The 18,596-nt window shown below is 39.1% G+C and overlaps 1 protein-coding gene across 6 annotated transcripts in view; it reads left to right on the forward strand.

The window, feature by feature from the left end:
- Positions 1-18,596, forward strand: part of celf4 (CUGBP, Elav-like family member 4) — a 142,125-nt gene that overhangs the window by 36,073 nt on the left and 87,456 nt on the right. For all 6 annotated transcript variants that reach the window (XM_032549236.1, XM_032549234.1, XM_032549230.1 and 3 more), the window contains exon 2: positions 2,451-2,533. In XM_032549236.1, coding sequence (XP_032405127.1) covers positions 2,451-2,533 — 83 coding nt within the window. The remainder of the gene's footprint in view (positions 1-2,450; positions 2,534-18,596) is intronic.

Here is an 18,596-nt window from a genome sequence, read left to right on the forward strand (position 1 = left end):
TCACAAGCCAAATAAAGGCTTTGGAAAATGTCCTGATGTAATGTTTTTATGCTCGGCTAACACTAATTGGTCCTAGACGCCAGCATAGAATTGTCTAGTTAAGCCTTTCTAAGTATTCTAGATCTTGGAAACTGATGCATGAATCAGAAAAACTTTCAAATAGCCTGTTAGCTTAGCACCTACAACAAGCTCCGACGTTGTCACCAACCTTAAAGTCGTCAGCATCAACGGTTAACCAGCTGTTGTGTTCTTGTAGTTTGCACAAATCATACGATCCCTGACTCTGTCGCCGTTTCTTCTTCCAAGCCATTACTGGAAATGTTGCCACACAAATGTTTAGCATCTTTGCTGCAAAAACCACCTGTAGAGAGCGCTGCATGAGACGCAATCAGTACAGTTATTCCTACAGGAATCACCCATCAGAAAACATACTTTTCCTAAATTACAGGCAGAAACTCGGCAAGGGCCTTGAACTGGCATGACTGCCTCAATGAAACGTAATGCACTATGTAGGCATGAAACAAAAGCATGAAAAATTTCACCACTTTAAATAAGCAGAATGTCATGTAAAAGTAGAGACTTTACTGTTTTTCCATTTATATCCCAAAGTATGTTTTATGGCATACTTGAGACGAATTACAGTGGCCCTGGTTCTTTCCGTTAGGAACTAGTGATTTTAGACTAAAGTATACACTTTTTAAAGATATTATGGGATGTTCAGTTGTATGTGTTTGTGGCACATATATATATATATATATATATATATATATATATAGATATATATATATATATATACATATATATAGTCATATAGATGATTTCATTTGAAAGAAAAAATTAAAATTGGTCAATAAGTCCAAAAACTTTCTTTTGCTACTGTAGTAAAATATAATACGTTTTCCAGTCTGTAACATAGGAAAGTCCAAATGCAACAAATGGTAGTTCTTCCTGAAAATAATTTTCAAGGATCTAAATTTGCACAGCTGTGTGTCAAAACCGACGACTCAAATCCTTGGATGAAGTGGGCGAGTTTGAGGTTCACTCTTAGTAATGTTGGACTTTTTTAGATAGAGAAAAAATTATATATTTTCTACTGTTTATTTAGTCTAAGAGTAAAACTATGTTAATTCTGACAATTTTGCAGTAATCTCAAATTTCTTTTCTTTTGGAACCCAGAATATATTATGCTGCTCTTGTAGTTGTGAAAAGATATTCAATGTATTTTGAGTAAACCATTATAAACAGCAGGCAGGAAAAGTTGCGTCTGTAGATGACCAGCCAAATGAGAAGTCTTTGTTTATCGTCAACCCAACAGGGCAGCTGTAGAACCGCTACCTTTCTTACTACAAAATAAGAGTCTCAAACATAAATACAACCTTAAAGCAGTCACCTTTTTACTGGTAGCTGATAATATTTAGCTTAGGTGCACATGTTGACAGCAAGTTCTCACTTTCATGAGGAATATCACAGTGTTTTAATGTTTAACACCACTAGATTGGACTAAAATAGACTAAATTAATTAAGAGGACACGTTCTGCGGAGGGAAGTGGGGTTGGAGGGGTTAACAAGCTAAACACCTGCTGATACCACATGAACTGAAACTGTGTTGTAACACTTCTGCCTATTGTGCAGCAGCTTTTGTATGTGTTTTATTAAACTGTCAAACACATGAATCATTAGCCTTGATCTGCAGATTGACAGGTTGTCAGCTCCGACAGTCTCTGTCAGCGGGGCGGGGGAGATGGGCGGCGGCAGCGGCGAGGGAACGCTACACGTTCCCTGCGGCTTTGTCGTCTTTCGTGCCTCCTGCATCTCCATCTTCCTTCCACCCCCGCATGTCAACCCAGGTGCTAACAAAACCGAGGATTGTGGGTAGTCTCAGAGCATATGGAGCAGGGAGATGACGGAAAAATGGAGGGAGGTGCAGAGGAGGGGGCCTCGGAGAGAGCGAGGGAGAGAGAGGGAGAAGCTGTCAGGCTGTCTATCCCTGTCACAGCAGCCAGGAGGGTGCGATGGACAAATGGATAACTGCTATTTCAGACTGCCAGGGAGAAAGCTTCGTCAGATTAAAAGTGTCGATTCTGGCATGGGTGCTCTCACACAACAGAGCACACAAATCGTCACACAGGTTTTTTTTCTTCTTCTTTTGCTCCCATTTGTTCCACAGTAAAATGTGTGTGTGTGTGGGGGGAAACAACATTCTGTTTATTCAGTCATTAGATTGTAGTTCATTGTGCACAAAACACCCACAGACATATACAAAGTGAATTCCCTGTATGGACAGAGTTTCAGAGCTATGGCTGCAGGCTTTCTGTGGTGTGTGTGTCATATTTGAGTGTTTCTTAATCACTGATACAGACTTTATTCTCTTTATGTTTCTGATGAGTTATGGTAAAACATAACCATTTCTCTCTGCTTCTTCCTTTTGCTGTGTGTGTGTGTTTTTTTAGGCTGTGCCTTCCTCACCTACTGTGCCAGAGAGTCAGCCCTGAAAGCCCAGAACGCATTGCATGAGCAGAAGACCCTGCCAGGAGTAAGTCATACAAACAAACGCAGCTACAATCTGACACAAACACACACATTTTTTTTTAAAATTGTCTTCAAAGCATGCAGTTCCTTATATTTATTTCAAATCCAGTTGGAATCTCCATCTTTTTCTGATTGGGGGGTTCACTATGAGGCAAATCTAAGCGAAGCCCATCTTTCCCTCCCATTTCTCACACCCATCCCGCCTTTCTCTCTCTCCCGCTCTCTTCATTTTGACAGTCACATACACACAAACCCATAGGGAGAAACCACAAAATATCACATCATACGCGTACTATTTATATCTCCCCCTCCAGTTTGTGTAAACGGGCATGCGCATGCGTGCATGTGTGTGCGAGCGCCCGAGTGTGTGGGCCAAACGTCTGAGATAGACAGCGAGGGATGAAAACTGGGTGGGTGGATGGATGTGGGCTCTTTCTACACTTTACGTGCGTGCTCTGAATTCAGTCCACATTGGCGTACATTGTGAACGCACACTTGCGTCACGGCGGCGCTGTGGATGTTATTAGTCACATGTACAGTGCAGCTGCGTGCATGCCATGCTCTCTTGAATGTCTAGCTCTTATTCATACATGATATAAAGACCCAGTTCTGGTGCTGAGATGGAGGAGAAGCTCCAGTTCATTCATTAGAAGATTCTGCATGTGAGTTTCAGGGATCTTGTGCAATGTGAGCGTTTTCTTTAGTGCATAAATGATTATGGGGGGGGGGATTTCACAGTTGCGTGTGTGTGTGTGTGCAAGTTTGTTCTTCTTTTCTTTTTTTTTTTTAATTGCACACGCACACACCTGAATGCCTGCGTGGCGTGGCGTGGCTCGGCGCACGCGCCGGTGAGCGTTGGGAAGTTTTGATGCATTTCTGTCAGGCCCAGCTTGGTTTGCACTGTTCGTTTTTAATGACGCCTCCAGGGAAGCTGACAGTCGCCGTGTTGAGCGCGCAGCCTTTGATGTGAGTGATTATGACATCACAGACGTGCAGTCGAGAAGAGCGGAGGAGTGGGGATCCGTGCTCGGAGTTTTTTTTTTTTCCTTCTTCTTCTTTTACTTCCCAGTGGCATATTATTCCGAGAAAAGGGGAGGGAAGGAACAGAGACACATGGAAGGAGAGGAGGAGAGATTAAATATTTGGCCAAAACTAGAATGAGATTTTGTGTTCCTAAAAACTGTGCTCTGCCAATTTATTATCTTGCCAGGATTTGACATAACTATTTGTGGCACAAAAACAAATCTTTAAACATTCCGTCTGAACATATTTCACTGAAATACAGTGGCGCGCAAAAGTATTCACACCCTGTCAGCATATGTTGTCCTGCTGCGTTCACAAACTTTAACGTAATCTATCGGGATTTTATGTAATAGAATAACACAAAGCGTTATAAAAGGGTAACATAAAAGAAAAGCCAGTTATCTTACAAATAACAGCTAATAGAAAATTACAGCTAAAAGTGCAGAACACCACTTCATCCTATATAAAGACTGACATCTTTGCTAAATTTTTCTCAAATGTCTCGAGATCGATTAGAGTGAAGAGCACCTCACTGCCACTTATTCTTAATGATATTTAGGTCTGGACTTTGACTAGGCCCAAAGTTTTACTAGGGTATTCTAACACATAAATGAGCTTAAAACTATTCCACTGCCAGGTCTTTTGTAGCTTGTCTACTATGAAGGAAAGCATTCCCACAGCATGTTGCTTCCACCACTATGTTACACTGCAGTCATGATGTTCTCATGTGACATGTGGTGGCAGTTTTTTCTCCACATTTAGTATTTCAATGACACCTTTTGGTCTATTTGCATGTCTTCATGATGACATTTGACAGTCCAGGTATTGTCCCTGATCATGTCTACTATGTTCCTTAGTCTTCATGGTACTATTTGTTCCCAAATGTTCTCTAACGAACCTTTGAGGCCTTCTCACAGCAGCTCTATTTCTACTGTATCTTTGTTTGGCTGCATACTTTTGGACTCTCCTCAGCAATTAAGTGACCTTTAAAAAGCAATTCTGGCCTACGTTTCAATTGTATGAAAGCAAAAGGGGATGAGTACAGTTGAACAACATATGTCATTTCCCTTCTGCTTCACTGTTATGCATGACTTTGCATTGGTCTACCACATAAAATAACAAAAAATTACATTGAGGTTTGAGGCTGAAACATAATTTGTGGGAAAGTGAATACATCAGCAAAGTCCTGCACTCTGTATAAGAGTTAAACAATTAAATACTATTTAGCAATTCATTAATAGCTTATTAATTGGTAATTAATAACATGTTAATTAGCGATCATTAATAGCGTAATTATTGCTTAATTCCTACTAATATCCTCTACTTTCAGCAGGGGACTGTAGTAAAGTTTGAATTAGATTAATGGGGAGTGTGAAGTAAAGAGGAGCGATGCCACAGGACAGACCCAGATGGTAGACAAACCTTGAAACTGAGCGCTCAGGGAGGCAGAACGGTAAACGGCCTTTTGTTGTAGTTAAAGGTAAAGCCAGCAAAATAGAATAAATGAGTTTGTTTGAAACCGAGCGACGACTTGGCCCTGGAAGAGCCACTGAGAGCTTCCCCACGCTCCACCTCCCCTGCCCCCTCGTATCCCCAGCCCCTTTCCTCTCTTCTCTATCCACACAGACCAACACAACCAAAAAAACCCTGCAAATAAAACCCCCCATTTTTTTCTAAAGCCACCTACCTTTTTTTTTTTTCTTTACTTCATCTCCTGGTGTGCTTTTTTATCCTCAAAGTTCTTCAGCACCCCTTATGTTTTGAAAAGTTTTCCACCAAGCTTTCTTCCTTTTGCTGTCAGGTGAGTTCAGGGAAGAAGAGATTCTGCTTCCTGTTGGAAATGCCTGGTAAGCATGGCTGTAGGCTGTTGGTGTAGTCACAGACAAAGTACTGAGGGGTGAGAACATGTGTGGGTGAGGCTTAGCGTCTGTGGTGTCAGGAGAGACTTTTGGATAAACAAGTGACAGGCGAAGATACTGATGCCGAGGTGACACTAGTGAGGGATAATTCATGATAAATGACAATTTCTTTGAGCATTTCTAATTCGGTTTTGCCACATAGTGCCACATGTACCCAGGGAAAGTGTGATGGTGAATTGATGCACTGAAACAAGTGGTTTCAGTACATCACCCTTCTTAAAAACTTTTAAGAAGGGCGTGCCGTGGTGGCGTAGGGGTTAGCGCGACCCACATTTGGAGGCCTCAAGTCCTCGACGCGGCTGTCGCAAGTTCGACTCCCGGACCCAGCGATGTTTACCGCATGTCTTCCCCCCTCTCCTTCCCCCTTTCCTGTCAGCCTACTTCATAAAAAAGGACTCTAGAGCCCACAAAAAGACCCCCTGGAGGGGTTAAAAAAAAACTTTTAAGAAATAATAATAAAAAAAATAATAAAAATAAGCCACGACACTGAAGGAGGACTGAAAAACCAATGTAATCTCCCTGATTTTTTGCACCTGTTTTGCACCTGCTATTTGTTCTCTTCTTCTTTGGACTTACAGAGCTTATTACTCTAAACAATGGAAGCAATATGGACCGACTATTTTCTCTTTAACCACAAACAGAGCAGGTACAGAAGTTCTTAAAATGATTTTTAAAAAGTGTTTTGCTTGCTCATTTTTATTTTTTCATTTTATTTTTCAAGGAATTCCAGAGGGGACATTGGTCAGTGAAGGAATCATGACAGGGTAGGATTTCTGAATAGATAAGTGACGCTGTGGACTGGAAAAGGAAGCAGAAAGTCATGTGATAAAAACGTATCATCAACAGAGAGATGCTGCTCACTCTGCTGTTCAGAAACAGATCTGAAATTCAAACTTGGGTTTCCACTCATTTAGTACCTTGCTGCATATACCTCAGTATTATTGGCCTTGAAAAGAAAGAAGAAAACTCTAAAGTCTTCACTTAACATGAATGGATCAGTGACCAGGCCCATTAAGTCTGAGACGACTGTCACTTCATGTTTTATTAAAATAAGCACCAGTCAAAATATAAACAGTCATTTTTAAAAAAAAAATGTAATTACATATATATATATGTGTATATATATATATATACATATATATATATATATATATATATATATATATATATATATATATATAAGAAGTTCATGCATTTCAGTAACACATCACTAATAAAACATTACCCAGAGACATACTGATTATTTCAAGCTCGTCTGCCTACAGAAACAAAAATGGGATATTTAAGATTAAAATATGACAGCAGACCAATAAAAATTCCTTTTTAATACAACAGTGTGGTCTAAATTTTTTTGAAAAGATACTTTTAATCTGACAAACCAACTTAATTGGAACGTATGTTCTAATTTATTACATATGACCGCATTATGAACTAAGTCTCTTTATAATTTCATTAAATAAATATGATAAAAAGAAATCATCATTGTAACTATTTTTAAGGAAATCTAGAAAAATCAAATCAAGATTTTAATTACCATTGACTTATAGACTTACAGGCATATACTGTGGGGAGTGAAGTGCTAAGCAAAAGCCTAATAAGGCTCCGTAATAAAAAAAGAAAAGAAGCACCCACTGAAACAATTATAAAGCAACTATTTTCATGAGTTCTTTGAAGCCTGGCCTCTCTACAGTTCTGAAGGGCATCATCTTCTTTGTTATTAAGTAGGCCAATGATTTAGTGATGGCTTCATCTTGACTTGCAGCGAGCATGTCTGCACTTCTTTTCTCATTCATTTTCTCTAACAAACTTAATTCTCCGCTCCCTCTCGCCTCTTTGATCTTGCCTAATACAAAACTAGGGAGGAGAAAATGCTGTCAAATTAGGAGCCGCTGTAACCTAAGTTGAACAACACACTTAAGATTTCTATGAATTAATTTCCATTCAAGAAAAAGCAAACTAAATCTGAGGTTACAGTATGCGACTTTATAGGTCTTCCATTATAGTGTTGCTCATGCTACATGTTTTGTCTGTTTTTCTTTTTTTAATCCTCCTGGGTTAAAGCTACACTTAGTGCGCCCCAGCATTCAGTCACACTATGCCAGATTTTCCTTTCGACTTTACTGCTCGGCGTGTCTGAACTCTTTCTGAGCCCCTACAGCTAGCTCCTAAAGACATTTCCTTCAACGTTTACCCTCCCGCTGACTCCTTATATATATGGGATTTACCAGATATATCGTCATTGACTCTCTGAGAGCCGCACAATCTCTCAAGCATTGCTACGTAGCAACTGTAAACTGGAAGTTTGCCACAGTTCTGAGTCATCATGTAAATGAGTTCTAAAAATTCATGAAGTGAGTCCGTTTTAACTTAAGCTCGCGATCAGCCGTAGGGAGAACTGTAGGACATGGGGGGGTCAAGTTAGAGGTGATGTGCTTTTGCAATGCCATGCAAAAATATCTGCACCTCTTGAACATTTTTACAATGAGGTTGCCTAATTATTAAAGGGAGTAAGTGTAATTTCTTCCCATCATATCTTCTCGTCTATCCAGCTATTTCAAAGTTGAAATTCCCATCTTTCTGATAGTCGTTTGTGTTACATACACCAACACGTGACGAACATGTCTGCATCCCAAACTCGTCTGAAAGGGACAAGACGTTTAACTTCCATCCACAGAGTTTTCATAATTTGCTATGTAGCAAATTTTTGGTTAGGTCTACAAATAATGTGAACTGTGTAATTTATCTTACCACCATTGAAAAAAAACACCATCTACCAAAATGACGGCATAAATTGAGTATTTCTGTTTTGCCTGTGTGGGAGTGGGTGTGTGAGACGGAGCTATTCAGTAAAAAGCGGGCACATCAAAAACATCGTATCCTCGCCATGTTGCTTGTGATTCTGTACTCCAGTTTCAGACTACAACAAGAAGCATTAAAAAGCTCCTCTATTGATTCTGGCAAAAGTCCCCAGAAGTGGGTGGATGTGGTTTTCACGTGTGTGTGTGTATATTTATGTGTGGGTCACAGGCCTAGCTATTGCAGGACTAGCTGGTGTGGCGTGTCCACAAACCGCTGAGGACACATACCCTCCAGCGAATCCTCCTGCACTCAGAGAAGTTGTACCACAAGTATAAAAATAAAAAATAGATTTGGCATCTATTCAGTCGTACTGTCAAAAATACAGTATGGTAAAGGCCACAGAACTGACACGAGCTCCTGCCCTTCGTACAAAGGCGTGCACTCCTGAATACGCAGCGTCCTGATCCACTTTAAAATAAAAACAAATATACAAGCACACACATACAGATACCGCGCAAAGCACACCGCTGATACTCCCAACACACTCGTTTTCCAAACCCGTCTCTTGTAACTGCAATTCAACACTCCTCGTAAACACTCCCATTCACCGACATCATACTGTGATACTCGCAGAAAGAGAAACAGAGGGGGAAGAAGGTAAGGAGAGAAATATGGCGTTGATTGACTCTCACTGTAATAGTGAGCCAGATGAGAAATATAGAACACGGAGAATCAATGCGTCATTTCAGAGAGCTTTCATACACACATAAACACACAGTGCTACGAGCCCAGGGGCAGGCGAACCAGAGAAAAGACAGGACGGCAAATGAATAGCCGGACAGAAGAGAGTGGAAAGGGTGTTTGAAGGCAGAATGGTGAGAGTGGGTGGATGGAGGGAGTGGGAGGAGAGTTATAGTTGAGGTGCCTCTATACCAACTGATTTGTGTCTGTTTCTTTTTTCAATCCCCCACCCCCTCCACTCAGCTGAGATAATGCCAGGGCAACAAAATCCATGACATTGATTGGCTCCCGCGACCCAGTTTCATGGCAGCTTTTTCTCAATAAGTCGCCCTCATTGGTCAATAACTGCCCGGCTCCCCAGGTAAAGTGGGTGAAGAGGTGTTTGAATGTGGATAGGGGAGATTAGGCCACGCTCGGTTATATTTGGCGTCCCCTAAACATGCACAAGTGCTCCAGATTCATCCTTTCTTGTAGATTATAGATTGGAGGTGCCATGTTCAGGAGGCATAGCCTCACGTCGATGTGACTAATGCCACTGACTGTGCAGCGTCGCCTCCCTCTCCCCAAGCCATCACCTCATCAACTATCCTAATCACCCTTAGCTAAAAGAAACCATTTGCCACATAACGTGCTCCATCTAATGAATACAAAATCACTGTCAGAAAGCTGGAATGAAACACAAGCGAGTTTTAGCTAAAACGACTCCAACTTTAAAGAAATCAATAGGCACATGCATAAAAAAAAAAGGCAGGCAGGATTTTCTAAACTCGTAGATCAGCGGAGTGACTTATTTCAAGTCGTACACAGCTAATAAAAAGAAAGAGCTGCATTTATTAGCAGTGGTCTGTGTAACAAAAGAATTAACGGTATTCCTGTCCAAACCAGTGCAAAGCCTTGAAGCGAGGCACTTTGTAGGATGAATCTGGCAGGTCATAAGCCTGCAATAAAAATTCAAATGAGTCTCCCTTCGCGGACAGCATCTAGGAGGACTTGGCTTTGGAATCATTTCAGGGGCTAAACACTGTTTGTTGATAATATAATTCATTAATTAAGGCTTTCTTATTATGCCCTATAAAGGGACTGAGAATTGCCTACATGTGACCTATTGCTACAGTTTTGAGCACCTTTGTCTTGGACCTTTTTTTTTTTTTTTGTCGACATTAGGGCGGCTGCTTCCAGTAAAAAGGATATCAGCACACAATTATATGCTGATTTTATGCAAGGCAATAACACAAATCCAGCTTTTTGGCGGAAAGCTCTTTTGTTCTCGCGTATTAACAGTGCCTTTTGGAGGAAACCAAAACTGAACAAACAAAGAACGTCACTACACTGGAAAAAGAAGTTAGTTGAACCAACTTAATTGAATTGCTTCATTTGGTAACCAGTAATTCAATTAAATTGATCCAACTCAATATATTATGATAATCCGATTCAACTCATCTAGTTCATCCAACTCAATTTATAATTTTTTTTTTTTACAGAATTCATTAAGTGTGTTTACAATGACAAAATGACTTAAGTTAGTCCTACTCAAATCATTTAGTTTACGTCAAATAAAGAAGTAAACTAATAAAAGATCTCTCTCCTAAATTTTTTCTTTTTTAATCAGACAGCCTTTACTTGACAGTAGTTAAGCAATGAAAGAGGGGGAAGATGTGCAGATAAGGTCATCACGCTGGGAATCTAACCTACAATGGCCGCGTCGAGGACTAAGGCGTCCTTCTGTTTGTTGTGCTCTACCACTGCGCCACCAGAGCACCCTGCATGGTGCAGGATCTGTCCCTGGTGAAGCTTGCATCATGACATCAGATGTAAGATACGAACACGGCGTTGAACTTAATTGTTTCAAGTAAAGTCAAAGTAAAAAGTGTTCCTTTAAGTTAAATATTGTTAACTTTTAAGTTAAACACGTGGAGGTAAGTTGTCATTTCTAAAGCAAAAGAATTAAGTGAGATTAATGTAAATAAGTCCTTGATAGCAACTACAGCCCAAATACACTTTTGCGAGTGCAAAAGTGGTAACAAGTACTCTCAAAAGTATACACTGTCAAAAGTGTACACTACAAAGTGTACTACACTCCAAAGTGCACTTTCAAAAGTTTTAAAAGTATTTGGGTTGTAGTTCATGTTACGGATTTATTTACATTAACCCAACAATTGTTGCCAGACATTTTTTCTAACTTCTAGACGCTCTAAAAAAATGGTTTTGACTTTTGGCAGATAATTGAAGTTTTAAAATAAAATAATAGTGTGTCTACTCTAAGCAATATAAATTTCATGTATTTAGTGCGAAAGGTCACATGACCAGACCTCTTTACTTCCTGTCTGTAACATTGGAGGTAAATGTCTGTCACAAACCTCTACAAGAGGAAGTCAGTAAAATACTTTAATAAACAAATATAAATAAAATATTTTGAACATATGTTCTTTCAAGTGTCTTCTAGAGCACATAACACCAGTTTTAAAGTCCCTCCACTGGCTCCCTGTAACTCAAAGAATAGACTTTAAAATACTGTTGTTAGTTTATAAATCACTAAACAGCTTAGCACCACAATACATTAAAGATCTGCTTTTATTGTATCAACCTTCCAGACCTCTCAGGTCTTCCGGTTCTGGTCTGCTCTGCATCCCCAGAACCAGAACCAAACGAGGAGAAGCAGCTTTCAGCATCTATGCACCACAAATTTGGAACAAATTTCCAGAAAACTGTAAAACAGCTGAAACACTGACTTCCTTTAAATCTCAACTAAAAACCCACCTGTTTAGGATTGTATTTGAAACATAATCGATTGCAAATTTATTGATGGAACTTGACTTAATGCTGTGTTTTGATTATTGATTCTATGTTGCATTGTGTTTCTGTGTTTGTAATGATGTAAAGCACTTTGAAATGCCTTGCTGCTGAAATGTGCTATACAAATAAAATTTGATTGATTGATTGATTCTACTGATATATAAAGAAAATTGTATCCCTTCATCCATATTTTGATCATAAGAGTGAATGTAAGCATGGCAACAATTGTTGCCGCTAGCATAATACATAGGCAGCACTATGCTATGTGTCCACAGCTTTGCTGTTTAATCTATATGCCTTGCTGTTTCCACACAGCTTAAAACTATCAGATATTTTAGATCCTCTAGACATGAAAGAACCTCAAAATGATGTTTTCTACATCACTGACGGTCCCACAGTTGAACCTCACCCCACCTTAACTCCCCCAAAAGGCGATCCTTTTCACAAAGTGTGGCCTATTCACTAAATGACCACTACAATATGATGCCACGCCTGAAACTAGTTTAGGACAAGGCAAAGGTCTTGTGCTTGGTCTGGTGGAACAGGGAGAATTTCCTCTCAGATGCAGATTTGTTCATACTAACATTTTCACCAGACTTTGTCTCATTGATGAAACGACCAAATGAGTTCAAAGGGCACTCGGCACATTGAAACAATGACATCTGCAGGATGTGGCATTCAATGTTTATGTATCTAAAATATTTCTGAACACTCTTGTAACCATTCTTTGTTATAATAGGTTATGCATGTCATAATTTTTCTTATTTTTTTATATGTATAAATATGCCAGATTTGTATAATTTAGACTATGCAGTTTCCCACCGGCAACAATTGTTGCCGAGTATAAAACCTACATTTTCACTAACATAACCAACATAAAATGTAATAATTCATAAATATCATGTGTTAGGGAGGTCCAAGGATTGAAATGCATGCACTTATTTTGCAGGAAGAAATTTGGGATTAAACGGGTTAATCTCACTTAATTCTCAAAAGTGTACACTAAATTGGATAAAGTTAATGAATTGAGTTTTTAATGATCATAATGTATTACGTTAGTCAGACGTAGGATATGAAACTGACATTGAACTCAATTGTTTCAAGTAAAGTCAAAAGTTTCTTTAAGTTACAGATTTGTAACTTTTAAGTGAATTGCACACAAAAAAGTAAGATGTCATAACTAAAGCAAAAATAATTAATTGAGATGAATGTAAATAAGTCCATAAAATGATGTACAGGCCAAATACACTTTTTAGAGTGTAGTCTGCACAGAGGCGTCTTTAGGTTGAAGTGGAAAGGTAACTGTATCTGGGCTTTGAGTGGAGGCCGTGCTAGCAGATTAATGCCTATGGTTTTGGTTGGATTGATTCACTGATTGATTTGTGTAATGAACTAGAGTGCCTCGTCCAAATGAACCTAAGCTGTCAGTACTATTTAATTCAACTGAACTAAAGTGCTTGTTGGATTGTTGAACGTGTTAAAACTCTTTTGTCACTGTATTGCCAGCATCAAATCATGGACCTTAATACACACCGGTTTTGTACTGTGCAGGACTTATTATTTCTCTTGAGTAGAATTTCAAACAGGAGTCTTTCCTGTTTCCTGTTGGAACAACATACAGGTCTGTTATAAAATACTTTGTAGAATCACCTTTCAAAGTAATTACAGCTCAGCTTGTGTGACGTACCCCAGCTTTAGGGGTACGTCACACAAGCTGAAATCTATGCCAATATTTCGTGTACAAAGTTGCTCATAACACATCACATCTTCTTTTTTTTCAGAATCATTTGCTGCTTTATGTTGGTCTATGTTTTATGATTGCACTGTACATATACGGCAGGGAAAATGTTCTTCACTCTAAGGACTATCAATTTGGCAAAACAGAAATGCTTACGCTTTCAACTAATCTCTGAATGCTTGAATTAGTTCGATGTCCACCTAATTTGGGGCAGATACAATAGCTTTGGTTAAAGCCCCGTGAGGTTTAAAATGTGAACTGCACTCTAATTGTAACATCATTACAAGCCTACACGCCATCCTTTGTCATATGAAGTCTGAATGCTCCCATTATCATTAGGCTTTAGGCCTGATGTTACAACCTCCCATTGCCAAGTGGAGTTTGAGCAGATTGTACAAATGAGAACTATTCATCTGCCTTGAGGCAACAGTTCACTATAGTCCAATAAGCCAACTAATTTTAGAAGTGGTGCATGCTTCCCCGCCGGGTCAATAGATTGATTATCCATATGTGAAATTACACACCTTTTAAAACTGAGCACAACTGCAGTGCCATGGCGATAACCCAGTTTTAAATGCTAATCTCATTTAAAAAGGGAGAGAGTGAACATTGGCCAGCAGTGCAACTGCTCCAAAATCAGACGTTAGCAAAAGAAAAGAAACCTGCCCCTGCAGAAGTGGCCTTGCTACCAGGCTATTTTCGAGGCCTTGCTTTAATACTGGCACCGGCTATTGTCAGACTGAAATCAACTTGTCCTTTTTCTTGAGTCAGTATTGATCCACAAAAGCATTGCCTCACAGTGCACCACTGAGTCTTCATCCACAACAGCCTTCCCTGCTGAGCATTTACAAGTGTTAATGTCACAGCTGGCATTTAGGGCTCTTCAGTGTACCCACTAGAATGGTGGAAGAAAACGGGTCTTAAAGATTCCCTCAATGTACATTTTATTTTATTTTTTTGGTGTTCTGTGAAGGGATCTTAGAGAGAAACCTCTTTTGTGACGTCCAAATCATTGTCTAAGAGCGGAGAAAACTCAGCCGTCCTCTTCTTGTATGACTCGAGTTGTTCCATAAGCCCTGCTCCGGAGCTCTGCGCTTCCTTACTGATGTAAAGCCAGCAGCGCCTGTGACTGTCGCTGGGGAGAGGACAGAAGCATAGTTCACAGATTTAAGTATCTCCATAAGCTGGTTGTGATAGTCATTCTGCCATTGTCACAGTTTTACCTCCTGCTGCTGCTGCTGCTGTAGTGAGTAAACTTCAGCTGCTTTGAAACATCCTGCCAGTGAAGGAATTTTTTATATGTATATATATATATATATATATATATTATTATTTTCTTCTCAGAATATCTTTATGTCACCTTGCTATATCTATTTGTCTTTTCATGCTCTCAAGCCCAGAAGAAATACAGCAGAGTTTGTCTTTTCCACCACAGTAAGTGTAGCAATGTTGGGATTTTAAAAATATATATATAAAAAAATCATTGTGTCTTGTTCTGATATATTACCATGCACTTTAAATGCTAAGGCACAAAAAAGAAATACATCTGGAAACAATAAAATTCTAATAAATCAGTCACATTTACAGCTTAATCTATCTGATAAAGTAGCATTTTATGGATGGTGGGAGCACCTTGTGGTCCGCGCTCTCTATACCTTCCCTTCGTGTCAGGCGTTGGGGATTGTCTGCTCAGCTCCCCGAGTCTCTTGCTCAGTTGTCAGTGTGGGACAGAGCAGATGCTTTGAAACAGCAGAGAACATTTTCATTCAATGATCTCATTTTTCCCCGAGGCTTTACAGGGCTCTTACAGCTTTTACTGAACAGCATGGAGCCCAGTATTCTCTGCATCTCGCTCTATATTCCTTCTTTCTCTTAATCAATGGTCTCCAGTTTTTCAAAGGCGACCTACCGCTGTTATGAAATTAAAGGTTATCGAGGAAACTTGCCTTAAAGGATTTTTTTTATTGTATTCAGAGCCTCTTTAAGACATTTTATTTTTGCAATGAACATTGCTTATAAGTCCTGTTTAATAGATGTTAAAGTTACTGTCTGGACTTAACCTAAGTGTTTCAAAGCAGCGATGGGAAATTCGGCTCTTGTCAGAGAGCCCGCTCTATCAGGTCCCAAACTACTCTTACTTTATTATTATCTGTATCTTATGTCCACCTGAGCTTGTGTCCCATCGTTTTGATTCTGTATGAATTCAAGAACTACCAGAATTGGTGTTAATATTAATTCTCAAGGAGCTGAAATCCAGCGTTAAAGCCCTAAACATTTATGATAGTCATTTTTGTGACGAGATGGATGTAAGCAACTGATAGCCGTTTCAAAGTAAAGGTCACATCTTACCAGTAATACTTCTGGCATCTTTGTTTTTCTTTACCATAACTAGGGCTGCACAGTATCAGGAAAATATTTAATAGCGGAAAATTAATCAAAATGATTTTGATTATGTTGAACTCACATTTTTCTAATATTATTACTTTTTTACCACTGCACAATGCCCCCTCCACTCTCATGTCCTCATTTATTTTAGCTGCTACACATCAGGTTCAGGACTGAACACAGTCAGAATCTGTCAGACAGGCTAAACATAGAGTTGAGATACAGCGAGGGAATGTCTGATTATTGAAATATAGTATCTTGCCCAAATATTGCATCAATCAGTCATTGGCAATTGCAATATTCTTCACAGAGATATTTTGATGGCTGTTGCGATTGGAGAATTGTGCAGCTCAAATCTCAACCATGATTGAAACACCATTCAGGAACTGGGAGCCACCCTTTAGAAGAGCTAAATCAGTCATAAAAATGTTTTATTGGTATTACAGGAACCAAACCACTCCTCTAATTATAGACCAACGTTTTGCATTTCTTCACTGGAACTTTGATGATTTACCCTTAATGATGAGCGTGTTTGAGGTTGGAAGGCCTCCTCTCCATCACTGTGAAGGTTTTGCATAAACCAGCCAGAGAGACGTTGAAGAAAATTCAAAATATAATCTTAATTTATTAACAAAAAAATCCAAAAATAATAAATTGGGCCCAAACTGAGGTCAACATAACAAAGTACAACTCAGGTGGTAACAGAACAAACTCAAGCACAAACTGACCTAACAAACAAGACATGAGGGGAACTTAAATAGTGGCTGATCAGACCATTAACACACACTAGGGGGTAATTAAACACACAAAAACCTAACAAATACTGGTCAGAATATTACTAAATCTGTAAATAAAATAAATATCAGAATTTAACTAACTTTCCAAAAGAAGAAACATTAAATACATAGTAAAATTAAACTAAAGACCAAATTTCCCCCTCCCCTGGTGAACAAATGGAATGGTCCGCTGAGGAAGTTTGACAACCATATATGGACACCAATCAGCTGGAGCTCATCTGTATGATTTTCAGCAACAGGTCCAGAGGAAACTGGTAACTCAAAAGTAAGAAATTAATTTGTTATATTTAACAAAATATACAAAGAACTGGCACATAAAGTTAACTAAATGGGTGCACAACAAATAGTTAACTAAACAGTCAGACTAATGAAAACAAATTTAAAGATAAAAATCTAAACTACTCACTAATCAATATATAAAGTAATATTAAGGGAAAACAGAAAACCATTACCAATAGTGTCTGTGTGTGACAGTCAGGACAGCTGTCACAATCACCCTGATCTGTAGCTTCCCTGCACAGCTTCTCTATCACATTCAAGTCACGACTTTATTTGAGCCACTCCAGTCGGGAAAAACATGGCTGTAAAATTTAAAAAATAACCTTAAACCTAAATCCGCAAGGGTTATGAAAGCCATTCGACTTTACTTTACTTTACTTTAGTAATTGTATTTTGATGTTTTTTTTTTTTATCAAGTTATTCAATATGTTCAGCGGACCGCGAAGTGGCACTTGGAAAATCTTATTCCCAACTTCAGCTGAAGCAGCTGGCGAGCCGTTGGCCGGCAGATGTGATAATGACATGACGCTCCGGCTCAGACGGGATAGCAGTGCACGACTCAGGCAGCTTTTAATAATTGATGGCAGCCAAGACCCCGGATTGGCCAGTAATTGCATTACAGGTCTCTTCTCAATAGCAATTTGCTAAAGTTGTGGTGATTTGTGCCGGGCGGCGATCAATAGACACTGTCCAGAGAGGCAGCACCCCCACGTCCCTCCCTCATGCTGTTTGTCTTTCTGCTTCTCTAAGGGCAAAATGGTGGAGATATTCTCTCTCAATGCTTTCTGCAGATTTCTAAGGATTTTCTCATTCTGCCTAATTATACCTGTGTTATTTCTATACTCTACAAAATCTGGATGTAGCCAAAGTGAAATCTCACATGCTGCGTATCATTAAGCTTCACAGTTTGGGAATTTGGAAAGCTGAAACAGGGTTTTTTTTTGTTATTGTTTTGTTTTGGGGTTTTTTGCAAAATAAGAGAAGGCTCATAAGTCGCTGTTGTTCAAACATAATCAACTCATTAAAAAAATAAAACTACATGCAAGTCAGTAGCAACCACTGAAGTCCCAAACTTATTTTTTTAATCAGACTTCAAGTAGGGTTCATGTATTCAATGAGTAAATTTAAAATGCTGTGACACATTTTAGGCTTGGATATTGCAAACCGTTTGGTTCAGGACACATGATGCAGAGGACTGGGGCCAGTTGCTTCTTTAGAAAAACACCAGCTATTCATAAATATTGACTGGTGGTCTAACTAGAAGTCTGGCTGAAAAGACAATGCAGGTGGCTGCGGCTAATGAAAATGTGCCAAGATTTTAGCAATATGTCAGGAGAAACTACAAAACTTGTTTATTTATGCTTTGTTTCTACAGAGGTCTTAATGCTGGTGTTGTCCACTTCTGATTTGATTAGATGAAATATTTTACATTTTAAAATATTAGATAGCATTTATTGTCATTGAACAGAATTCAACGAAATTTCCATTGCAGCTCCCGTGCAAAAGGTCAAATATTGTCAAGAAAACTGGCATAAGGGTATGAGATCCTTCCAGGCACACGCAGAAAAAGATGCATAATGGCTTGGAAGAAAT

The sequence above is a fragment of the Xiphophorus hellerii genome, chromosome 20 (genome assembly GCF_003331165.1).
Source record: "Xiphophorus hellerii strain 12219 chromosome 20, Xiphophorus_hellerii-4.1, whole genome shotgun sequence".
NCBI classification, from domain to species: domain Eukaryota; kingdom Metazoa; phylum Chordata; class Actinopteri; order Cyprinodontiformes; family Poeciliidae; genus Xiphophorus; species Xiphophorus hellerii.